General features: G+C 37.7%; 1 protein-coding gene across 3 annotated transcripts in view; it reads left to right on the forward strand.

Annotated features, from left to right (window-relative positions):
- The window catches only part of HACE1 (HECT domain and ankyrin repeat containing E3 ubiquitin protein ligase 1), a 115980-nt gene that overhangs the window by 81635 nt on the left and 7285 nt on the right, over nucleotides 1-27060 (forward strand). For all 3 annotated transcript variants that reach the window (XM_065911530.1, XM_065911533.1, XM_065911531.1), the window contains 4 exons: nucleotides 255-451; nucleotides 15105-15236; nucleotides 21411-21509; nucleotides 21789-21859. In XM_065911530.1, the coding sequence (XP_065767602.1) occupies nucleotides 255-451; nucleotides 15105-15236; nucleotides 21411-21509; nucleotides 21789-21859 (499 nt within the window). The remainder of the gene's footprint in view (nucleotides 1-254; nucleotides 452-15104; nucleotides 15237-21410; nucleotides 21510-21788; nucleotides 21860-27060) is intronic.

A 27060-nucleotide genomic window follows, 5' to 3' on the forward strand; every position in this document is an offset into this window, starting at 1 on the left:
GAGAATTGGCACTTCTAAAAGTTTACAATAATTTCCTAAAGAGCTCTTTCAAAGAAAGGCTACATTGTAGAAATGTGGCAGTAACATACAGACTTCCAAATTTAGGAATTAGCGTTCATTTCAATCTTGCTGTGAATTGGATTATAATATTCTGCAGTTTTACAGAGGATCTGTAGAGGGCAGTGTCTCACCATTAAACAGACAAGGGAGGCAGAAACATTTAGAATGTAACTGCTGTATGTTTGCATTTTTAGGTATTCCTGTGAATTACCAAGATGTGGCATCCATTGATCCAGAATATGCCAAAAACTTGCAATGGATTTTAGATAATGATATTAGTGATTTGGGTCTAGAATTAACTTTTTCTGTTGAGACTGATGTGTTTGGAGCAATGGAAGAGGTGCCCTTGAAACCCGGGGGTGGAAGTATTCTTGTAACACAAAATAACAAAGTAAGTATTCAGATTTTTACCTTAGCCATCGTTTGTAACTTAGCCCTGATATTTTGCTAATTGCTCTAAAGTCTTGGCACTAACTAGAAAAACTTTTACTATTAGAGTTTTGTAACATTTATAGCAGATAAAATATTTAAGTTGACTAAACCATCAAATAAACTTCAAATTTTAAAGGACCATTTCTGTGCTGTGTTAGATATTCTGAGGCAATTTCTTAAGCAGCCTAGAGCACAGTTCAGTTGACTGTATAAGTTGGGCATGTGCATATCGAAACATGCAATTAGAAATATAAACTCAAATCAATATCGTATTTGCACTAAATCACTGTAAAATACTGAGTTCTAACGCAGTGAAAAAACTCCAGTGTTTAAATTTTGTACACACTTTTGGGATCCAGTATATTCTGTTAGACCTCTGAATTTGATTTTTTTTTAACTTTATAACTTAATTATTTTTATTTATTATTATATCTCCTGTTTGTATATATATATTTAAAAACTTGGTGCATGTTTTAAAATACACTGTTAAAAGCTATATTACTTTAATATATAATATGGGCTTCTCTTGTGGCTCAACTGGTAAAGAATCCGCCTGCAATGTGGGAAACGGGGGTTCAGTCTCTGGGTTGAGCAGATCCCCTGGAGAATGGAAAGGCTGCCTACTCCAATCCTCTGGCCTGGAGAATTCCGTGGACTGTATAGTCCATGGGATCACAAAGAGTCAGACACACCTAAGTGACTTTCACTTTCACTTTTTTTTTCCAATATGTCTTATGTTTTGATAAATTAGAAAATTGAGAGTCAGAAAATCTGATTTTGGAATTCCAATTCAGTCATTTACCAGTAGCAAGTTATGGTAAACCAGAACTAAAACCTTTTTCCTTTTCTTTCATTGGATTTTAGTTCCAAGACTGCTTCAGGATCAGCTAACTATAAAAATAATAATCATTGAATTGTTTTGTAGACTAAAGATTTAATATAATTTGTTTTTTTAAAGGCCAAAAGACTTAGCCATATTTTAACCTCTTTGAGCCTCAGTTTTCTATTCTGTATAAATGGAATAATAACACCTTCCATGCAGAATTGGTACCAGCATTTTGTAAACTGAAAAACACAACCCAAACATTAGTTGTTATTGAATAGTTTTCTATAAAAATAGGTTCATGAGTTTCATTTATCTATAGGAGTGAAGACCTAAGTTAAGCTATATAATTTTACTTTTTGAAACTTAGATACTATATGTGTTTTAAAAAATACATGAAATTTAGTTTTGGAAAATAAAATCAGGAGCTGAGTTTTTACACATTTATACTTACTAATTTTGGTCTACCCTGTCATTTTACACATGAAGACACTGAAATCTGAAGAGTTAATGGTAAAGCTGGAGCCAAAACCCAGGTCCCCTAGTTTCAAGTCTAATGTTCTTCATCCTGTTAGCAAAATTAATCACATTGAGGAAGATCTTTTAATATATTTTTAATATAATGAATATGTTTAGCTCTAGAAGATTAAAATGCTATTAAAATAGCAAAATTAGATTGATGAATTTGTCAGTGCATGGAAATATTTTTAAAAATTTAATTATTAGATTGTCTGTCTCATAATACTTCCCAAGTGGCACTAGTGCTAAAGAACCCACTTGCCAATGCAGGAGAAATGAGAGATGTAGGTTTGATCCCTGGGTTGGGGAGATCCCCTGGAGGAGGGCATGGCCACCCACTCCAGTGTTCTTGCCTGGAAAAATCCCATGGACGGAGGAGCCTGGTGGACTACAGTCCTTTGGGTTGCAAAGAGTCAGACATGACTGAAGCGACTCAGCACGCACACACTCATAGTGCATTTATTATTTTATTTTACACTGGATACTTCCTCTCAGTTAGGGGTAATAAAGTCATAGAATAGAATCTTCATTATAACCAAGAGATTGCTTTTCATCGGAGACCCTCATACGTTACTCCTGTCTGTGAATACACTATCTGGTAGGTGGATCTGTCATTCCTCTCAGATACATTTTATATGAGGAAGTATAAAGGCTCATTAGCAATTGTGTGGTAAATAGCTATATTTACACTTGTATCTCCTAACAGCGTCCCTCCCACTCTGATGTGATTTTTGTTTAGATTTTTAAAATATTTTTTATTAATTCTTTTGCCTTTGTATCTTTCTGTTGAAATCTAGAATGAAGGAATATTTTTAATAAATAATAACAAATACAAATACATTTACGTTAAGGTTATACTCTTGATCATGGTCTAGCCTGAGGCTGGAATAGTCCTATAACATTAAAAAGCTTGGAAGTTTTGTTTCTAAGTTTAACACTGTACTATTGACATTGTTTTGTTAATGACAGACTAACTGCTTTTTGTTTTTAATTGGAAAATAATTGGTTTACAATGTTGTATTGGTTTCTGCCATACAACAGGGTGAGTCGGTCATAACTATATGTTTATCCCCTTACTCTTGAGCCTTCCTGTCACCCTGCCCACCCCTGTAGGTCATCACAGAATGCCAGGCTGGGCTCCCCTGTGTTGTATAGGAGCTTCCCACTAGCTGTCTATTTCACACGTGGTGGTGTATATATGTCAGTGTTACTTTCTCATGATGAGCTTCGGTAACAGAGGATCTCAATCACTAATATGTTCTCAGCTTTTGTTTTTCTAATATAAACAATTGCCACAATAAATTGAGCCTTTTCATTTTCTAATATTACCAGTAAGCAATAAGCAAGCTGATTTTTTAAATTAAAAATCTTTAGAGAGAGCTTAAATTGATCACTTGATTTAGAATTCAGTTTACAAATAAAATTTTCAAATTGTCTTCTTTAGACATGTTATTTTTTAACGTATATTTCTGTCATGAAATTTTGTTATTCTAGGGTCAGCCTTTTACTTATTTATCTTTATAGATGTAAAGTTATAATTGCCACATTTGGAGTCAGCTTCAGAATTTGTAAGCATATTGAATCTTAAATGACTTGCCAAGCTTGTTAGTAAGAAAAAAGTCTATGTAAGCTGATCTCCACATGGGGGAGTCATTTATTCCTGTTTTATTGAAAGGCTTTGGTAATTACAGACTGAAACCAAATAGGTAAAATACATTTGTTTAAAAAAAAAGTGCATTAATAAATACAGGTAATATAGGGAGAACAATGTATATCTGCTCCACATTTGAAGTAAAATGCTCTTTTAAATTTAATTTTGTATCTGTGGTTTGTTTTAAAATCTAGAGGAAAAAAAAAACCCTTTCACTTTAGAAAATGACTGAATTACCAGGGGATGAACATTTACATTTAAATGGTATTTTCAACTTTTTAAACTAGAGCTTTTTCCTTTCACTTTTCATTTTCAGTTTTAAATTCTTAACCAAAGGGTGTTAGGAATGAAATATTTTTGTTAGACCTTCAGTTCGAACTGAAGAGTAAGCTTTGTGGCTTTTAAGCGTTAACACCTTTACCCTATTAATCATAAAGTTCATTCAGGCTAGGAGGGGAAAAAAGTGAGGTGAGATGGGACAGGATATCAGGGAATGTATGAAATAGCATGGAAGTTGAGTTGCAGAGGAAAAGCATTAAGTGATCAGATAGGAGTAATGAAGGAGAGAAAGAAACGCTCTGGGCTTATAGGAAAGCACAGAGATGATAGAGCATGATATGTTGCGGTAAGCATGGGTAGGTCAGAGTTGTAGATGTTAGCTTAGATCGCAGAGTAGATGAATGGGAGACGATGAAGTGGAGGAAGTAGACAGGGGCCAAATCCTGAAAGACATTGCATCCACCATTAGAAATTTGAAAGTTACTGTGAAGGCTAGGGGATGATTGCAGATGCTGTAGTGGTTAATGACATGATTGAATTTCTGTTTTTCATTTTTTTTTTTTTTTAAGAAAAACAGCACCAATCTCAGCTTGGATTGTGAAGAATGAGTTGAAATGGGGCAATATTGGAGTCAGGGCAACTGATAGGTGATGGTGGAATTGGTGTTGGGGAGCATGCATAAGGGATTTTATAAGACAGTGGGAGCAAGGATAGAGAAAATGAGATAGCTTTTTAGGATGAAGAATTTATAGAACATGGTATCCATACTAGCTGTTTGGGAAGGTGAAAAAGAAGAACTGGAGGATGAACTGCTTAGGTGGATGGGCTCCAGAATGACAAGTGGTGTTGTTATCCTCCTAGCCATTAACCTCACCATAGCATTTGTACTTTCTAATGATAGTAATAACCACTGCCTATTGAGTACTTGGTGTATATTTTATGTATTTGAGCCGTGTTCTTTGTGCATTTCTCATTTACTGTAACCTTTTGAGGTAATTATTTCTATTCTTTCAGTGTGAAAACCGCTTTAATAATAAAAGCATGTGATATTTATTAGGTGCTTATAATGTGCTAGGCACTGTTAAAGGAGTTTTATTTGTATTAACTTAAACAGTCCTATGCGGTCTGGATGCCCGTTTCTGCAGGTGAGGAAACTGAAGCATGGTGAGGCGAAATTGCTTCCCTCCCAATCACAGGGTAATGAATGGTGGGTGTGAGTCCAGACAGTCTATCAATTTCAAGCCTGAGCTTGTAACTAGGACACTATATTCCTTTAGAAATTAAATAACTGTCTAAGGGCTTAAAATTGGTAACTGGTAGACCCTCAGTTTAAATCGAGTTCTGTATGGTTGTGTAACTGCTGGGTCTCTTATTTACTAAGGCAGTGAATTATGAACAAGGTAACAAATACCAATTTAGTATGCTTTCCAAATTTATGGTTGGCAAAGGGTAAGGGGAGGGAGGGAGGAAGGGATAAATTAGGAGTTTGGGATTAGCAGATACGTACTACTCTACATATAGCAGATAGACAACAAGGACCTACCATGGAGCACAGGGAACTATACTCAATGTACTGTAGTAACCTATGATGGAAAAGAATATGAAAAAGAATACACACACACACACACACACACACACACACACACACATGTAACTGAATTATTTTGCTGCACATCTGAAAATAATACCATTTTGTAAATCAACTGTACTTCAATTTAAAAAACTTGGTATAGTTTCCTCCATTTCATTATTTGTTGTTCTCAGTGTGTATGTTAACTATGCTATGCTCAGTCGTGTCTGACTTTTTGTGACTTCATGGACTGTAGTCCACCAGGCTCCTCTGTCCATGGGGATTCTCCAGGCGGAGATACTGGAGTGGGTTGCCATGCCATTCTCCAGGGGATCTTCCCAACCCAGGAATCGAACCCAGGTCTCCCACATTGCAGGCGGATTTTTTACTTTCTGAGTCATTGGAGAAGCCCAGTGTGTGTGTGTACTCATTATTATATTTTATTGCCGGTTTCATTTGATTTATTTCACATACAGACAGGTTTGATGCCTGTACTAGTAAAAAATCCAAACTTCTCTATATAGATTATTGACTTAAAGTGGATTGCTTATGTGTGTCTTCAGAAAAGTATACTATGGAAGATCTTTTAATACTCTGAAAACTTTTAAAACAGTTTATGTCTAAGGTTCTCAATATTGAGTGTATTTTTCGATTTGGGTTTTAAATTATATTTAATATCTTTTTGTCAACAATGGAGAATATATTTTTCTTTCCATTTTAGTTCATATATTCTAAAAATTCACTTTAAAAATCACCAAATCCATGAAATGGTAATCTGAAGAATCCCTATTTTCAATGACTGAATTTGTTCCAAGGAAACTGAAGTAATAGGATATTTATCATACTGTCAATCTTTATAGCTTAATGTATGACCTTAAAAATAATATAATATACTGGTAAAGTATAAATTACTGGAAAATGTTACATTGTTTAAATGTGCCTCTCTTTTCTTATACCTACTTATTCATGCGGAAGAAACCTGGTGTCCTTTGAGTTTTCCCTGAAGAAATTTTCAGTAAGAACTCTTACATATGATAGCAATAGTAATCAAGTGGATAAGCCCAGGAAAGAAGCTTTTATTGTTAAAGGATTTATATTCAAACAGTGAATTGCATTGTGCCAGTTATAATGCCATTTAAACTGTTCATTTAAAACTAAAAATAACTATTTCAAACAATTCTACGGGTATGTCCAAGTTTATCATTTTGCTTTGAGGGGCATAAGAACATCTTGCTTTCACTATTAAAAGTTAACTATTATTTAAGTAAGTATATCTTTTAAGAAATAGTGAAAAAACTTTTCAAGAGGAAAAATAGCTTTAAAAAAAGGTGTCAGTTTTCAGCATTACCACTACTCCTCATAAAAAGACATAATTTAGACTCAAAGCCTGAAAAGAAGATAAAATTTTAAGGAAGATTTTAAGGGATGATATTGTTCATTCCATACATTCAGAAGACTAGGAGATTTTAAAACAAAATGTTTCTGTAACTACCTATGTATTTTGCTAGAATATTATGTCTGAAAACTGAAGCTCAATCTTACTATTTTAATTTTTTCCCTTTGCAGTTATTTTTTGCTTACCTATCTTATATCAGTTATGAGGCTCGGGGTTGAGCTTGAAAGAATTTGACAAGGCTCTTTTCTATTGTTGTTATGATAGGGTATGGTGAAAGATATTGGATTCATGATGTCTGAAGATTTGGCTTCAGGACCAGGGACCAGGCTTGATCATTCAAGAGCTTTTGTATAGCAGAGTTTTATTAAAATATGAAAAGGGACAGAGAAAGTGTCTGACATAAACATCAGAAGGGGAATGGAGAGTGCCCCGTCGATAGTCTTAGAAAAGGGAGTTACATACTTTTTAAATTGCTTATTACAATAAATCAGAAGACTGTCTCAAGGTTGTAAAGATCTTACTAGACCCACTCCCATAGTTTACATTTTACTATAACAGGATTAGCCAGAAGGTTCTCAGGAAGGAGAAACTGTCCTCCGGCAGCATACATTGTTGCTATATAATCCTTAGTACAGAGTTTAAGCTGAGCTGTTTGTTGTGTAATCATCAGTTCCAGGCTTAAAGAAAAAAACATTTTACATGACTAAGACTAAGGAATGTAGAGGGAAAAAAAGACGTTTGTCCTTTCCTCCTTGAGAATCCCAGACCCCTGTCTCCACTACGAGAGCCCCAGACCCCTTTCTTCTCCTCAGGGTCCTCGGACTTCTTATCAACCTGCCTAGGAATAGGCTCTCTCATTCCCCCTTTTTCTTTTAGGAGAATTATGTTGCCAAGGGAAAGGGGCACCATTTTTGTTCCATAACTACTTCCTGCTGTTGAGGCACATTGTCCCTAAACTGTTGAGGCAACATATTCTCCTAACCCTCATATTGAGGGTCTCTGATCCAGGGGCCCTAAGTAATAGTTGGAGAAGGCTGTGGCGCTTGTAGGAGCCTGGGCAACCATGTGTAACTTAAAAGCTTTCAGACGGTTAGAAATAAACCCCATTATAGAGTTACAGGTGAAGGTAAAATAGTCATTAAACCAAGTTAACACATAATCAAAATTTAAAGTTACATTATGTCCATAGTTACATCAGTCTATCCTAGGATTGTTAGATGTCATCAGATCAGTAAGAGGCGTCACATACAGTTGTCCGTGAAGGTATTCGCGGAGCTGAAGAAAGTCGTTTCCTTGAAGTGGGGAAACCCACTGTGCAAAGCCTTTTTCTGATGAGGAGGCTGAAAAGCTGAAAGCTGAGTCGTATACTTAATTCTAAGGCTTTGGAATCTATGACAGTATCTGTGCACAAAAAACAGTCTGCTATAGAGACAGTCCCTTCTTCTTAGGGGCAGTTTGAACCCTCATTAAAGCTATGGGTCAAACTTTAAACCAACTGTCTTGTGTTTCCTGAGTTAGCTTACGCAGATGCCTCTTAATAGTGTCATTAGCCTTTTCAACTTTTTTCTGAAGATTGGGATCTCCAGGAACAGTGTAAGTGATATTCTATTTTTCAAGCTTTTGATACCCCCTGAGTTACAGCAGCTTTAAAGGTGGAGCATTGTTGCTCTGAACTTTATAGAGTTTAAAATCCCACTTATATCATGAGAAGTCAGTACAGTAAGATTTTACCCATTCATTAACCTTGGGCTTTAGTGGATACTGCTTTTGATGTGAAATTATGTGAGGGTCATTGAGTTTGATAAAGACAGGAAAGCATTGTGTGCTCAACCCATAGTTTTTCCATCGGCCCATACTCTAGGATTTACATTTTGTTCAATTAGTGAGAGAGAAAGAGCAGGCTCCATATTCATGACAACAGAGGCCTGGACCTTGTTCAGTATATCCCTCCCCAGAAGCAGTGAGGGAGACCCTGGCACAATTAGAAACTCATGAGAAAATAGTACAGAGTCCCAGTTGCAGCTTAAAGGATGACTGAAATAACAGCGTTTGGCTTGTCCTGAAGTCCCATTACAGTGGTGGATTGGGAGGAAGCAGACCAGGGGCTTCAGTGAGCACAGAGAAAATTGCCCCAGGGTCCAAAAGAAAATCTACTGATTGGCCCTCCACAGTTATTAACACCTAGCGTTCCTCAGGTGTAATTAGGATGGGAGCTTGTGTGGGGACCCCTGGGGCACCTTCATCCTGATTGCCTTGGGAGTCCGACCCCTGGGGCCTATACCTCTGAGGGAAGTCTCTTCAGTATGGTCCTTTGCAGACCGAATATGGAGCCAGGGGGCGGCTTAGATGCCTGAGGTCAGTCCTGCTTGAGATGCCCCTCCTTTCCACAGTAATAATAAGTCCATCCTCTTTTACCTGGGTTCTTCTGGGCATTTTTCTCAGCCTGTTTCAGAGCCCAGATCTAACAGCCATTGTTGGGGCTTCAGTCTTTTGCCTGGTTCTTTTTTTCCTCCTCTTTTCCTCCTCATGTTCTCTACCATAATACACCATTTGAGCCAGCTACAACAGTTTTTTAAAGACTGATGTGGTCCGAACACCTGTTTTTTCATAACTTAACGGCAGATATCTGGAGCTGACTGAGTGAGAATCTTATCTTTTACGATTATTCCTTTCTGTGCACTTTTGCGATCAACATCAGAAACCTTTCAGAGAGCTTCCCACAGTCTATGTAGGAATGTACCAGGAGTTTCCTTCTTTCCCTGTTATATGTCAGCCCACTTAGCATAGAGTCTTAGCACATGCTCACTTGAGCCCTATAAGAATACATCTGACAAAGTGGCTATGTTATGGGAACCACTTGGCTCCCGGTAGGGAGGAGGGCTATTTTGTGTTCCCTCTTTCCCCTTGCCTTCAAGCCATTCATCTCCAAAAGTAGTAGCTTCCCCCACAACTTGAGCTGTCAAGTCAGGAGTCAGTGGCTGTCCCAAGACATATCCTCTAAATAGTCTACCAAGACTGAGGTAACCCCTCCTAGAAGGGTGCCCTGATTCTCAGCCTGTTCAGTTGGGAGCCCTGGATACAGGGCGAAAGTAAGAGGACGGGAGGGAGCTGAAGGTTTCACATGCAAATCTGTACCCTTAGGACATAAGTCTGGCATGTCTTGCAGAGAGGTAAAGAGCACCACAAATGGCACTTCTACCCATTTCCCTTATTTTCTACAGAACTGGTCTAGTTGTAAAATAGTATCATAGTTCAGATCCTTCAACTGGTCAGTGTCCCCCATCTTCCAAAGAATACTGTGGCCATTCAGTATCATAGAAGATCAGGAGTGTCTTTTTTAAACTCTGGGGATCAAACTTGTCCCAGTTTTTAAAACGCATTTTAAAGGAGTGGTTCAGTAATTGTTAGCTCCTATCTGTAGGAGAGAAAAAGCAGCATCCACATCCATCACTTCTTCCCACCAGAGGCATCCTTCCCTGCTCTAGATGGGGGTGTAGGAAGACTTTCCACTGAAACTTTCCTTCCCTGGTGGACTTGGTCTCTCCCTTACCAGCACAGGCGCCTTACTTGTCCCTTCCGGTTCTACCACCAAGGCAGGTGGAGATGCACCAGGGGTAGACTCAACGTCATCCCAGAATGATTTAGTTCCTTACCGCCAGGACCTTTTTTTGATTTGACCTTTTCCCTGATGCCACGCAGAGTGTAACAGAGTAGCTTTCCTGGAATGTTTCCCAAGCTAGTGCTACCAGGGGAAGCATCTGTATTCTGTGTGCCTGTGCTCATGTCTGAGTCCAGTCCTGGCCGCAGGAGAAGTGGTGAATTATAAAGGGACAAACAGCAATCAAGATGTCCCTTCTGAGTGTCATCACGCTAGTATATGTGATAGCAAAAGAGGTGGTGGAGGGTTGGCCAGCGAGGAAACAGTTGGTTTTTGTCTGCAAGCTGTTGGGCCAATCCTTCCAGTTCATTTCCACAGATTCCACAAGAGAGTATATAAGGCGCTGAGACAAAAGCCAGCAGGGAGCCTCCTCTGGTCCACTAAGAGCTAGTGCCACCAAAGGAAGGAGCCCGTTGCGTTTCCAGTCTTACCAGACCCTGCAGTTCCCGCTCTGTGTCCTCAAAAACCTCATGGTCACCAGCAGGGCTTCTATCCACGTAGATTGGACTCACTTTCAGGTTGCTGGCCCCTGAGGCAGGGAGCCAAGAGAGGGACCTCTAGCCTGAGAGACATTCCCGGAGCTAGAGCTCTGCCTCACTCCCAAACATGCTCTTGTAACTTTAGGCTCCTGGCAAGTCTAGGTGTGTCCATACATGGGGTCTAAGTAAAAGTACATAGTAACAGCAAAGTCTATGATCTGACAGATTAGGTTAGTAGTTCTCCGGGAAAGACCAAGATTTCTCCATATTTAAATTAATATGGAGATTGGGATTTGAAGGAACTGACTTTTCACAAACTGATATCCAATAACTTTGAACCAGAGCTACAAAAATAAATGTGGGAAAAGTATATTTGTGAAAATTAATTTTTTAAAATAGAATGTATGTGGAAAATAGGAATTAATTGACAGAAAAGTATGTACTATTCAGATAAATATGGAATGCAGTGGCGAGTTAAAATAGATAAAACTGTACTTGAGCAGTTCATGCTTCATAATTTGAGGTGTTGATTAATGACTCAAGTGAATAGTACCTTAAGATAACAAAAGCAAAATCTCTTGAGAGAAATATATAATTAATGGGTGGAGCAGAAAAATTTTTAGTATTTTCATTAAGCAGTTTAGTTAGAGCAGATATCAGTTAAAAGATAATCATGTGTTAGTGCAGAAATCATTGGTAGTTAGTTATTATGTGTATATTTTATTTCTTAGATTGGATCCTGAAGATTCAGTTTGTGTTTCTGTTTGATTGGCACACGTTTCTATGTCCCCCTCTCTCTAAATACCTGGATGTAACTTGTAGAATCTGATTAATTCCTATTCAATGGAGAAAAACCTTTGGGTGGTTGGGAGTGGGATTTGGAGTGAGAGTAGATGGGTAGCATGGTATATAGATGGTAATAGATGGTAGCTTTTCTCATGCCAGATTGCAGAAGGAGCCATGCAGGGTTGGGGGAAGCGGTGAGCAATCCATTGTGACATTTCTGTAGCTCTGAGATGTATGAAGAATTCATAGCTGGAGTCATGTACAATGTGTTGGCTCAGTGCCTGTGGGTATTTTTTAGGGGTTGAGGGGAACAGTGTCAGATTAATAACCCCCCAAAAAGAGATTAAAAGAAGGGGCCTAAAATAGGCTTTCTCTCTGTGTGTTTAGAGCATTCGTTCCTGGGAGGTGAGAACTATATACATATTGCTTTTAATTCTTGAAGTTTCACCTAGATGGGTAATAATGGGAACTGGCAACCCACTCTGGTATTCTTGCCTGGAGAATTCGGAGAATTCTGTGGACAGAAGTCTAGCGTGCTGCAGCCCATGGAGTCGCAAAGAGTCGGACATGACTGAGCTACTAACACACACATGCACGAATAATAACAATGATAGGGTTTATATACAGAGAGATACGGTCAATACACTTTTATCTGAGCCAAAATACATTTTTTACTGCTAGTTAAATTTTAAGTGACACTATTCTTGATGATGTATATTTTAAATGTGTCAAAATAGCTTACCGTAACTCAGAATGTTGTTGTTTAACTCAGAATAGGCTGCACTTAATTGAGTCATTTGATCAAGTTCAAAGTGTGTTTTAAATGAACTTATTGAATGTATATTCATCACGTTATTTGTTGAACAGAAAGCGGCAGCCACATTTTTAAGAGCCGAGGATCAGTTCAGTTCAGTTCAGTTGCTAAGTCCTGTCTGACTGTTTGCAACCGCATGGACTGCAGCACGCCAGGCCTCCCTGTCCATCACCAACTCCTGGAGTTTACTCAATTTCATGTCCATTGAGTCGGTGATTCCATCCAACCATCTCATCCTCTGTTGTCCCCTTCTCCTCCCGCCTTCAATCTTTCCCAGCATCAGGGTCTTTTCAAATGAGTCAGCTTTTCACATCAGGTGGCTAAAGTATTGGACTTTCAACCTCAACATCAGTCCTTCCAATGAATATCCAGGACTGATCTCCTCTAGGATGGACTGGTTGGATCTCCTTGCAGTCCAAGGGACTCTCAAGAGTCTTCTCCAACACCACAGTTCAAAAGCATCAGTTCTTCTGTGCTCAGTTTTCTTTACAGTCCAACTCTCACATCCATACATGACTACTGGAAAAACCATAGCCTTGACTAGACGAACCTTTGTTGGCAAAGTAATGTCTCTGCTTTTTAATATGCTGTCTAAGTTTGTCATAACTTTCCTTCCAAGGAGTAAACGTCTTTTAATTTCATGGCTGCAGTCACTATCTGCAGTGATTTTGGAGCCACCAGAAATAAAGTCAGCCACTGTTTGCACTGTTTCCCCATCTATTTGCCGTGAAGTGATGGGACCAGATGCCATGATCTTAGTTTTCTGAATGTTGAGCTTTAAGCCAACTTTTTCACTCTCCTCTTTCACTTTCATCAAGAGGCTCTTTAGTTCTTCATTTTCTGCCATAAGGGTGGTGTCATCTGCATATCTGAGGTTATTGGTATCTCTCCTAGCAGTCTTGATTCCAGCCTGTGTTTTATCAAGCCCAGCATTTCTCATGATGTACTCTGCATATAAGTTAAATAAGCAGGGTGACAATATACAGCCTTGACATACTCCTTTTCCTATTTGGAGCCAGTTTGTTGTTTCATGTCCAGTTCTAACTGTTGCTTCTTGACCTACATACAGATTTCTCAGGAGGCAGGTCAAGTGGTTTGGTATTCTCATCTCTTTCAGAATTATCCACAGTTTATTGTGATCCAGACAATAAGCTTTGGCATAGTCAATAAAGCAGAAATAGATGTTTTTTGGAACTCTCTTGCTTTTTCAATGATCCAGCGGATGTTGGCAATTTGATCTTTGGTTCCTCTGCCTTTTCTAAAACCAGCTTGAGCATCTGGAAGTTCACGGTTCACGTATTAATGAAGCCTGGCTTGGAGAATTTTGAGCATTACTTTACTAGCATGTGAGATGCGTGCAATTGTGCGGTAGTTTTGGCATTCTTTGGCATTACCTTGCAAAGAGTCAGACACGACTGAGTGACTGAACTGAACTGGCATTGCCTTTCTTGGGATTGGATGAAAACTGACCTTTTCCAGTCCTGTGGCCACTGCTGAGTTTTCCAAATTTGCTGACATTGAGTGCAGCACTTTCACATCATCATCTTTTAGGATTTGAAATAGCTCAACTGGAATTCCGTCCCCTCCTCTAGCTTTGTTCGTAGTGATGCTTCCTAAGGCTCACTTGACTTCACATTCCAGGACGTCTGGCTCTAGGTGAGTGATCACACCATCGTGATTATCTGGGTCATGAAGATCTTTTTTGTATAGTTTTTCTGTGTATTTTTGCTACCTCTTCTTAATATGTTCTGCTTCTGTTAGGTCCATACCATTTCTGTCTTTTATTGTGTCCATCTTTACATGAAATGTTCCCTTGGTATCTCTTTTCTTGAAGAGATCTCTAGTCTTTTCCATTCTATTGTTTTCCTCTATTTCTTTGTACTGATCACTGAGGAAGAGCTGAGGATATATACTGGTAAACATAGAACCCCTGCTTGCTGAGAGATTACAGTCTAATGAGACATTTAAGGGAAAAAAAAAAGCAGTAAGTATACAGACGGTGAGATCTGAACAAGCTGTGTTTGGGGGACAGAGTGAGGGAACAAAGGGGAAAGTGGAAGGAAATGAGATGCGAGTGTAAGGCAGAGGTTGGGTCGTTTGGGGCCTTATGGACTAGGGAAGGAATTTAGACTTTACTTCAAGTGTCATGGGAAGTCATTGTAGGGTTTTTGAAAAGAGGGTTATGTTATCTGAATTATATATAAAAAATATATATATATATATATACACACACACACATAGTTTAAAAAGTCACTCTGATGTGGAGAAGAAGCCATACAGAGGCAAACATGGCAGCAGTGACACCAGATAGTCTGATGTCCAGGTGAGAGATGATGATGCCTTGGACCAGGGTGCCACAAGTGGAGGTGATGCCACAAGGCCTGACTGAGAATGTTTTTTGAAGATAGAGGTGATAGCACTCGCTGACAGGTGTGAGAGAAACCTGGGTGATTGACTCCTAGGATTTTGGCCTAAACAGCTTAGTGAACGATAGATTACTGCTATGCTGAGATGTGTGAACATTGGTGCCAAATTAATTCTAAACCTTTATTTCTAAAATGAGAAATGGTCAGTAGTATCTTAAGTATGTGAAATTAAAAAAAGAAAATAATCGCAGAAACCTTTTTTTTTTAATAGGCGGAGTACGTCCAGCTTGTCACTGAACTGCGAATGACAAGAGCCATTCAGCCTCAGATCAATGCTTTTTTACAGGGCTTTCATATGTTCATTCCACCATCCCTCATACAACTTTTTGATGAATACGAATTGGTAAGGAAAAGCATCAGTTCTTTTGCTGTTACAACACAAAACTCCATTTGATGTAATTTAGAAATAATTTTATTGGAGAAGGACATGGCAACCCACTCCAGTGTTTTTGCCTGGAGAATCCCAGGGACGGGGGAGCCTGGTGGGCTGCCGTCTATGGGGTCGCACAGAGTTGGACATGACTGAAGCGACTTAGCAGCAGCAGCAGCAGAAATAATTTTAGTGCACAATAATGAATGGAATAATGTAGAAGATATGGTAAACCATTAAAATGTTCATGTTTAGGGTGTCGTAAGATTTGTGATTGTGCTTCCCTAGTCCAAGGTTAATAACTAGGTTAGCAGTTCTTAATGAGAAGTAGAGTATAGGTGGTGATTAACAAAAATGGAATATATTTCCAAAGTGTTCCACATGGGAGATGATGAAGGCCAGTATTCCCAGAGGCATTGTTTATATTATTTCTGAATTTTTTTATTTGGTAAAGGAAACTTCTTGTACTTCCCAAAAGAAAAATTGATAGAAGAATTTTCTTGTTATATTTATGTTATCTTCTCCAGCTTATTTCATCATATATATAAGTTAGTAATTTTCCATCTTAAGCCTGTATGGAGTCCACTGTCTTTGCTTGCCTCTAGTCTCTAATGAATGTTTGCTTTGCTTCTTTAATTTGCCTGCTTTTTACTGTGATCTAACAGTTCTGATTTTATATGATATATGTCTGCATTTTCCCCCATTTCTTTTCCTCTCTTTTATTTTTGGTGTTAAATTATTTTCAAACTCTTGAGTTATCTAACGTCTTAATAAAACCATACAGTGTTTTAAATAGAGTATAGCTGTTATCTTAGTTTAAAAAGTATAATTTGGAATAATAAAGTTTAGGTCGATGGAAAAGAATTCATTGGTTTTTATTCTGTCTCATGAGTTAGTTTCACCTTGTGCCTTTCATTTTAATACATGAATAAATACATTGGTGTGTACTGGTTAATTTTACATATAGCAGTATTTTGAGTTTATCACTCATAGTATATCATAATATAGTGGTGGAGAAAATTTAATAAATAATGTGAAAGGCCATGGTGACTTAGTTTCACTGAATATCAGCTTTGAGTGTTTTGTCCCTGTTTTTAGATTTAGGACAAATGGTTTTCTTTCCATAGGAGCATATAGTTTTTGCATACCCCTAAGAGTTACTATTTTTAGCATTCAAAAATGAAGGTGTACTTATGAGTTATTAAACAGAAAATTATATTATTTTTCTGGACCAGTGTATAAAAAACAAATAGCAACAATACAGATAATTGACAAAACTTTGCCTCATAATTTATTGATGCTGATAAGTTTTATGAAACTTCTTATTGAGTTAACAGTATACATGAGAAAAGTATAACCTAACCCTAACATGCTATAAATATATAGCTTGATGAATTTTCACACTTTGTACACCCATGAAATAGCATCTGGATCAAGAAACTGAGAAATCCTAATACCCTAAATCCTTCTCATGTTTTCTTCCAGTCACTTTCCCCTCATGGGTATCCACTCTCCTGATTTGTAATGATATAGGTTAGGTTACCTGTTTTTGAACTTAATGTAAACAGAATAGTCACCTAGAATATGTCTGACTTCTTTAGCACAACCTTTTGTTTGTGAGAATCATTTGTACTGCTGCATGCAGTTGTAATGCATTCCTTTTCATTGCTCTATAGTACTTCACTGTGTCGGTCTACTTTTTTTTTCTGTCCTTTCTACTCTTGGTGAACATTTGGTGGGTACTTTTCAGTTTCAGACTGTTTAGACTGGTTCTGCTACAAACACTAGTACATGTCTTTAGGAGAACATACGTATGCATTCTGTAGATTATATGTCTTGGAGTGAAATTGCTGGGATTTCGGCTATGCATTTATTCTATTAGAGTAGATAGTAGCAAGTAGTTTTCCAAAGTATTGTGTCAGTTTACACTCCCACCAACAGGTGTAAGAGTTCTGGGTATTCTGTATCCTAGCCAGCTTTTGTTATTTCTCTGTCTTTTTTTATTTTTACCATTCTGGTGTAGAGTATTGGTATTTCTTTATGATTTTAATTTGCATTTCCCGGATGATCAGTGAGATTGAGTATATTTTATATGTTTATTGGCCATTTATATACTCTGATTTTGAAGTGTTTATTGACGTAATTTGTTTTTCTATTGCATTCTTTGTTGTTTTTTTTTTTTCTTTTTTACACTGATTTGTAGACGTCTTGAAGAGAAGGAAATGGCAGCCCACTCCAGTATTCTTGCCTGGAGAATCCTGTGAGCAGAGGAGCCTGGTGGGCTGCTGTCCATGGGGTTGCACAGAGTCGGTCACAACTGAAGGGACTTAGCATGCATGCATTGGAGAAGGGAATGGCAACCCACTCCAGTATTCTTGCCTGGAGAATCCCAGGGATAGAGGAGCCTGGTGGGCTGCCATTTTTGGAGTTGCACAGAATCGGACACGACTGAAGTGACTTAGCAGCAGCAGTAGGAGTCTTTATATAATCCCTTACAGGAGTCTTTGTTAGGTATATGTATTGTGAATATCTTCTTTTCTGATGTCTTACAATTTTTAGATTTAACACAGTTCCGTTTACTATTTGTTCTATCTTTTTTTGTTTTAAATGAATGGAACTTTTGTGTCCTGTTTAAGAAATTATTTCTTATTCCAAGGTCATGAAAGTATTTTCTGTGTTTCCTTCTGAATATTTAATTCCTTTTCTTTTACTTTTGAGTCTGTTACTGGTAAGTTTTTAATTGTGGTTGACATATTAGAAGGTAAGTCAGGATTCCTAGTCTGTCTTAGACTCTGGCTATACTAAGTGAGCTGATTCAGATGGGATTGTCTGGGAAGAGCACTGTTGTTGGCATGACACTGGCTTATGCAGTAATGATGATGATGATTATTATTAAACATATTTGCCAGGTACGTCATGTGTATTAACTTTTAAAACCTTCACATCAGACCCCTTCACATCATGTGTTATTCTCATTTTATAGATGAGGAAAACTAGGCCCAAGAAGGTGTGGGACTTGCCCACATTCACAGAGTATGTGTTACAGCCAGACGGTGAACCATGTTCTCTGACTCATAGCCCAGTCTCTCCATCAGTATTGCCTCTCAGTGGTGTGAGTTACAGATGAGACTTGGATGTGGAACCTTTTTTGCGACTTGTGTGTCTTTCACAGGAAAGGGCTCTAGAGGCTACATTGGGATAGGAAACTTTTTTTTTTTAAAGTTGGCTAAAATATCTAAGTTCATTTCATCTAAGTTCATGGCATAAACATGTTCATCAGAATTAAAGATACAGGTTGGATTCTAGAGTTTTCATGAAAAGAAAGCATCTAGTAGCATCAGTGTCCTTACAAATTGAGATGTATTCATCAATTTGTGGACAGAATGCAGTCTGAAGTTACGAGATGATCATCAGGTTCAAAAATGGTGACAACATTGTTGTGATTACTATATCTATAGTATTATTACAGTTGAAGGGTTCCTCAAATGCCTGAGGGACTGTCCTGCCATCCTGTGCTGCTTATGAGTTTATCCATGGTGGTACTAGGATACTAAAATGCTGAGCCATGTGAATACGAGGTAAACTAACGGCTGTGAACACTCGCATGACTCAGTTTCTGACTGTTAGTTTTTGGGGTATATATTTTGTACCCAATTCCAAAAGATCAATTGTTCTGTCATATTTTAAAAAATAATAAATTGTTGATTTGGACTAAAGTCTTTTACTGTATGTATATGCATTGATATTTTTTATTGTGTACTTCCAATTTCATCTTCTTTTAGTCAACTTAATAACTTTCCCCCCCAAGTGTTAAATGAGCTAATAAGGATATTTTGTTCCCATCACAAAATCATAACACATGATGTTCGTGAAATACTTCAAGTTCCTTGAAAGAATATAGTCTCATTTTTATTCACAATTATTAACAATGAAAGCATATTCAATATTATTAAAAGCTTATCTTCAGCCTAGAAGGGAAGATGATTAAACCCATGGATTGTGAGAAACATGTAACAATCATCCATATTCCTTTTTTGGCAGATCTGTATCAGGGTAGTGCCAGGGAACAGAATTTCCTTAGATGGTTCAAATAAAGAAACTTTAATGAAGGAACTTACAGAGGCATGGGTAGGTTAAGAATAAACAAGATATGCTTGAGGCCTCCAGGGAGTAGCAACAGGAGAAAGCCTTTATCATCCCTCAAATTGAAGACACATGGAGGAATTGCTGTGAGGAGCCCTGTGTGAGTCTGAGTCACCAGGTGGTCGCTATAGTTAAAGAGGCGTAGAAGGAGCAGAATATACTGTCACCTTCAGACTCCTGCCTGTTTCCCAGTGATGGAACCCAATCTGAGGCCAACAGGCAAGAGAGCCAGTCTGCAGGGATCAGCCATCTGGGGCACAGAATGTGGGAAATGTATTTGGGGGTGGTAAATGGACCCTACCAGAATGCCTTCATCAGTTAAAGCATTTTATAATACTATGGTCAGCCAGTTTAGTTTGCTCATTTGTGTCCAACTCTTTGTGACCCCATGGACTGCAACACGCCAGGCTTCCTTGTCCATCACCAACTCCTGGAGCTTGCTCAAACTCATGTCCATCAAGTCGGTGATGCCATCCAACCATCTTGTCCTCTGTTGTCCCCTTCTCCTCCTGCCTTCAACCTTTCCCAGCATCAGGGTCTTTTTCTAATGGGTCAGTTCTTCACATCAGGTGGCTAAAGTATTGACCATAGCCAAATACTTAGTAAGGAGGACTAAAAGACACCCTAGACAGGCAGTTATTAAATTATTTGGTCTTAAGACCCCTTATAAGAAAGGAGTTGGTTATAGTAATTGATATTTTAAATTTGAACAGAAATGTAAAATATTGTATTAGCTCATATAAGAATAACAATTCATTACATATTAACATAAATAAGATTTAAGAAATTAAAGCTAAAAAATAAATAAAATTATTTATTTTCCAGAATAAAACATAAATAGTGGGAAAGTATTATTGTTTTTTATCTTTCCAAATTTAATGTCTGACTTCACAGAAGAAACTGGGTTCTCATATCTGTTTCTGCTTATAATCTGTTGTGATATGTTGTTTAACTGAAATATATAGAGAAAATTCAGCCTCAGTTAGAAAAGGGAGAACCTTGCAGACTCCTTGAATAGATCTCAAACACCCAAGATTTCTCAGACACCACCCTGTATCGACCTCTGTTAATCTTTTTCAGAGCACACTCTATATATATACCTTACCTATTTTTGAGGAGTTACTATAGGAGAGGTGACTCTGAACCACATTGTATCTTTCTGTGCAATGACAAAATCTGCTGTTTTGGCTTGTCAGTGTTGAGCGTAGGCTAGTTATTGCCTTACTTTATTGAGTAAACCCATGCAACTGTGAGATATGGTTTGATTCAGAGTTGTGGACAACTTTTCTCATGTTCTGTTTTCACTTGAGGAATACAATGGTAAAATACTTTTGCCATTCTTAATTTCATTCTTAGTTATTTGATTGATATTTTGTTTGATGATCTTATTGAAAAAAAGGATACCAAAAGTCATTAGTAGGAAAATTGCGTTTTTTTTCACCTTATGGAAATTTGACTTTAAAGGATTGGAATTATTTCAGAATAGAGTTCCTCTAAGGCCTAAATCTATTTTGATATTTTTAAAAATAACTTTTTATTATAACTTCTTTTTTCTAGTGCTTAGAGTTTCTTGATCTTTTTCTTTGCTTAACTCAGACTTATTTAGGTCTCTATTGTTATTTCTATATTGAAAGTATAGTATCTTTATAAAAGTTAACAAATTCATAAAATATATATAAACCAAAAAGAATAATGTTCATAAAATTGTTGCACATAGAAACTTGTGGCACATGTGTTTCTATATACACATGAAGGATTATCGCTTATGTTTTAATTAAATTGTACTAGTGTAGCGACATCTCCACATCTCACAATATTTGTGATTATCATTATCAAGGGTTCTCTACCATGTAGTACTTGTTACTGATAACATGCAGACACTATCACAGAAATAAATCAGCTTTACATGGGATTAGTTTCTAATTAAGACAAATTTGCTATTTAAATGTAATCTCTTTTTTCCCCCAAAGAAGATTAATGAAATATTTTTCTTCTTTCCCAAAGGAGCTACTGCTTTCTGGCATGCCAGAAATTGATGTGAGTGATTGGATAAAAAATACAGAATACACAAGTGGCTATGAAAGAGAAGATCCAGTTATTCAGGTAAAATCTCTCTAGAGCTTAGAATGAAGTTAAGTTTAGCCATTTAATCTTATAAGCTTTTCAGCACTATTGAATGAAAACCTGTATTAATTAACAAAGTAAAGTTTTCCCCTAAATTCTTCTCAGGGGAATTCCATATGAAAGCTTTGTATGAAGTCTTTTTTTATAAATGAGTTTCATAGAATAAAATATGCTTTATGAATATTGCATATTGCTCTGGTACTAAGAAGCCTACAATTGCTCTGAAATGTTAGTTTAGTTTTTTGTTGTTGTTTTTAGTGGTTCTGGGAAGTTGTGGAAGATATTACTCCAGAGGAGAGAGTTCTTCTCTTGCAGTTTGTTACTGGCAGGTAAGAAGTGTTTTTATGATAATGTAGAAAGAATTTAATGTATTCCATTTCTAATGGATTAGAGACAAGCAACTCAAAGTGGATTATTACTCGGAATTGTCTGTTTCTCACCTCCTTTTTTATATTTTTAGACATGAAACAAAGGTTTATTTAGGCATTAAAGTTAAAATACATAGTAGTACCCAAAATATGTTTATTTAAGATATAAAAAATTATTCCTGTCAGAACTGTCAACATATATATTATTTTGTAACTTGGTAGTCTTTTCTTTTTTTTTTTTTTTTTTTTTTTTTTTTTTTTTTAAATATTATTTTATTAGTTGGAGGCCAATCACTTTACAACATTTCAGTGGGTTTTGTCATACATTGACATGAATCAGCCATATAGTTACACGTATTCCCCATCCCGATCCCCCCTCCCACCTCCCTCCCCACCCGACTCCTCAGGGTCCTCCCAGTGCACCAGGCCCGAGCACCTGACTCATGTATCCCACCTGGGCTGGTGGTCCGTTTCACCATAGATAATTGGTAGTCTTTTCAATCTGTAAGCCAATAATAGTAGCCAATAGTTGCTGGGAGTACACACACACACACACACACACACACACACACACACACACACACAATACATATAATACCCATATACACAGCATTTTTTCTTCAATTTTTGTCAAATTTTAATGTTTTAAGATTTGTGGCCTAAAAAGTAATTTGTGATACCATACATTGAAAAGTCTACATTTGGAAACAATTAAACATCGTCAGTGTTAGAAAACTAAATGATTTAAATCTCTCTTAACTTATAGTTCTGAAAGATGTAAAAGAAAGGTGTGATTTTCATTCTTGATAACTTAGAATTTCATCTGTATCCTTCTGTTTATGAAAATATAATTCAGTTGTTTCATTATAAATTTACATGGTTTTTCTAAGAAAATTGGAACATAGAAAACTAAAAGAAATAAGAAAAACCATCACTTGCCAGCAATAATAACCATTATAAATAATTTGATATATTTATTTTTTACTACCTGTTTTCAAAACATAGTGTGAATGTATGTCTGTATTACATATATGTAACTTAAAGTCCATTGTTTTATTTTTTAAATTTTATTTATTTGTCTGCACTGCACTTTAGTTGTGGCATGCAGGCTGTTTGATGTTTTTTTCGGCATGCATGTTCTTTAGTTGTAGCATGTGGGACCTAGTTCCCCAACCAGGAATCTAACCCAGGCCCCCTGCATTGAGAGCGCAGAGTTTTTGCCATTGGGCCACCAGTGAAGTCCCCACTGTTTTATTTTTAAAGTAGTTTGTAACCATTGTAGAAAATTTGGAAAATGGAGAATATAGATAGGAGAAAATGAAAATCCCGTTAAGTAATTAAACTGTTCTTAGATAACACTGTTAATATTTTGCTGTATTATTTAGTTTTTTAAGTATGTAGTTAGAAAAATAGTTGGAGTTACAATGTATACCTAATTTTAAAGAATAAATAAAACATGAATTAATCACAGGGTGTAGACTAAAAATATGAAATAAAATCTTGTCAGTTTTTTGTTTACTTGGCTTCTTAGTGCCAAGAAATACCTAGAGATTTGAGTGATTTAATAAAAAGAGTTAAAAATTATTTTTAATATGTAGGAAGGTTAGACTAAAATTTTATAAAATCATCTCTTAGTCTCTTAATATAATCTATTTTGGTTATTCTTCCAGAGTTTTTCTGACATATACAAATTTTTATTTTTTAAAAACATTGTTCCTCTTATAACTTTTGAATTTAGCAATATATTATTTAAAATAGATTCATTTATAGATCTAATTTTTTAAATGGCTATCTATGCATAAATCTATTGACCTCTCAGCAGCCGTGAAGAGATACCTCACATCCAAGGTAAGAGAAACCCAAGTAAGACAGTAGGCGCTAAGAGAGGGCATCAGAGGGCAGACAGACTGAAACCACGATCACAGAAAACTAGTTAGTCTGATCACATGGACCACAGCCTTGTCTAACTCAATGTAAGCCATGCTGTGTGGGGCCACCCAAGATGGACGGGTCATGGTGAAGAGGTCTGACAGAATGTGGTCCACTGGAGAAGGGAATGGCAAACCGCTTCAGTATTCTTGCTTGAGAATCCCATGAACAGTATGAGAAGGCAAAAAGACAGGACACTGAAAGATGAACTCCTCAGGTCGGTAGGTGCCTAATATGCTATGGAGATCAGTAGAGAAATAACTCCAGAAGGAATGAAGGGATGGAGCCAAAGCAACACCACCACCCAGTTGTGGATGGGACTGGTGATAGAAGCAAGGTCCAGTGCTGTAAAGAGCAGCATTGCATAGGAACCTGGAATGTTAGGTCCATGAATCAAGGCAAATTGGCAGTGGTCAAACAGGAGATGGCAAGAGTGAACGTCGACATTCTAGGAATCAGTGAACTAAAATGGACTGGAATGGGTGAATTTAGCTCAGATTGCCATAATGTCTACTACTGTGGGCAGGAATCCCTAAGAAGAAATGGAGTAGCCATGATAGTCAACAAAGAGTCCAAAATGCAGTACTTGGATGCCATCTCCGAAATGACAGAATGATCTCTGTTCGTTTCCAAGGCAAACCATTCAATATCATGGTAATCCAAGTCTATACTCCAACCAGTAATGCTGAAGAAGGTGAAGTTGAATGGTTCTATGAAGACCTACAAGACCTTTTAGAACTAACACCCAAAAAAGATGTCCTTTTCATTATAGGGGACTGGAATGCAAAAGTAGGAAGTCAAGAAACCCCTGGAATAACAGGCAAGTTTGGCCTTGGAGTACAGAATGAAACAGGGCAAAGGCTAATAGAGTTTTGCCAAGAGAACACACTGGTCATAGCAAACACCCTCTTCCAACAACACAAGAGAAGACTCTACACATGGACATCACCAGATGGCCAACACCGAAATCAGATTGATTATATTCTTTGCAGCCAAAGATGGAGAAGCTCTATGTAGTCAGCAAAAACAAGACCGGGAGCTGACTGTGGTTCAGATCATGAACTCCTCATTGCCAAATTCAGACTAAAATTGAAGAAAGTGGGGAAAACCACTGGACCGTTCAGGTATGACCTAAATCAAATCCCTCATACAGTGGAAGTGAGAAATAGATTTAAGGGACTAGATTTGATAGACAGAGTGCCTTATGAACTATGGGCAGAGATTTGTGCCATTGTATAGGAGACAGGGATCAAGACCATACCCAAGAAAAAGAAATGCAAAAAAGCAAAATGGCTGTCTGAGGAGGCCTTACAAATAGCTGTGAAAAGAAGAAAAGTGAAAAGCAAAGGAGAAAAGGAAAGATATTCCCATTTGAATGCAGAGTTCGAAAGAATAGCATGGTAGAGATAAGAAAGCCTTCCTCAGTGATCAGTGCAAAGAAATAGAGGAAAATAATAGAGTGGGAAAGACTAGAGATCTCTTCAAGAAAATTAGAGATACCAAGGGAACATTTCATGCAAAGATGGGCTCAATAAAGGACAGAAATGGTATGGACCTAACAGAAGCAGAAGATGTTGAGAAGAGGTGGCAAGAATTCACAGAACTCTACAGAAAAGATCTTCATGACCCAGATAATCACGATGGTGTGATCACTCACCTAGAGCCAGACATCCTGGAATGTGAAGTCAAGTGGACCTTAGGAAACATCACTACGAACAAAGCTAGTGGAGGTGATGGAATTCCAGTTGAGCTATTTCAAATCCTAAAAGATGATGCTTTGAAAGTGTTGCGCTCAATATGTTAGCAAATTTGGAAAACTCAGCAGTGGCCACAGGACTGGAAAAGCTCAGTTTTCATTCCAATCCCAAAGAAAGACAATGCCAAGAATGCTCAAACTACCACACAATTGCACTCATCTCACATGCTAGTAAAGTACTGCTCAAAATTCTCCAAGCCAGGCTTCAACAATACATGAACCGTGAACTTTCAGATGTTCAAGCTGGTTTTAGAAAAGGCAGAGGTACCAGAGATCAAATTGCCAACATCTGCTGGATCATCGAAAAAGCAAGAGAGTTCCAGAAAAACATCTGCTTTATTGACTATGCCAAAGCCTTTGACTGTGTGGATCACAATAAACTGTGGAAAATCCTGAATGAGATGGGAATGCCAGACCACCTGACCTGCCTCTTGAGAAACCTGTATGCAGGTCAGGAAGCAACAGTTAGAACTGGACAACAGACTGGCTCCAAATAGGAAAAGGAATATGTCAAGGCTGTATATTGTCACCCTGCTTATTTAACTTATATGCAGAGTACATCATGAGAAACGCTGGGCTGGATGAAGCACAAGCTGGAATCAAGATTGCCGGGAGAAATATCAATAACGTAGATATGCAGATGACACCACCCTTATGGCAGAAAGTGAAGAAGAACTAAAGAGCCTCTTGATGAAAGTGAAAGAGGAGAGTGAAAAAGTTGGGATAAAGCTCAACATTCAGAAAACTAAAGTCATGGCATCTTGTTCCATCACTTCATGGCAAATAGATGGGGAAACAGTGCAAACAGTGGCTGACTTTATTTCTGGGGGCTCCAAAATCACTGCAGATGATGAGTGCAGGCATGAAATTAAAAGACACTTACTCCTTGTAAGGAAAGTTTGACTAACCTAGATAGCATATTCAAAACCAGAGACATTACTTTACCAACAAAGGTCCATCTAGTCAAGGCTATGGTTTTTCCATTAGTCATGTATGGATCTGAGAGTTGGACTATAAAGAAAGCTGAGCGCTGAAGAACTGATGCTTTTGAACTGTGGTGTTGGAGAAGACTCTTGAGAGTCCCTTGGACTGCAAGGAGATCCAATCAGTCCATCCTTAAGGGGATCAGTCCTGGATATTCATTGGAAGGACTGATGTTGTAGTGGAAAGTCCAATACTTTGGTCACCCAATGCGAAGAGCTGACTCATTTGAAAAGACCCTTGATGCTGGGAAAGACTGAGGGCAGGAGGAGAAGGGGATGGCAGATGATGAGACAGTTGGATGGAATCACCGACTCAATGGACATGAATTTGAGTAAACTCCAGGAGCTGGTGATGGACAGGGAGGCCTGGCTTGCTGCGCCTATGAGGTCACAAAGAGTCGGTCAGGACTGAGAGACTGAACTGAACTGAATGGATATTGTCCTTTTGCTAAATTTCCCTGTTTATGAATAATGCTGAGCAAATAAGGAATTTG

This window comes from Muntiacus reevesi, chromosome 19 (assembly GCF_963930625.1).
Source record: "Muntiacus reevesi chromosome 19, mMunRee1.1, whole genome shotgun sequence".
NCBI classification, from domain to species: Eukaryota; Metazoa; Chordata; class Mammalia; order Artiodactyla; family Cervidae; genus Muntiacus; species Muntiacus reevesi.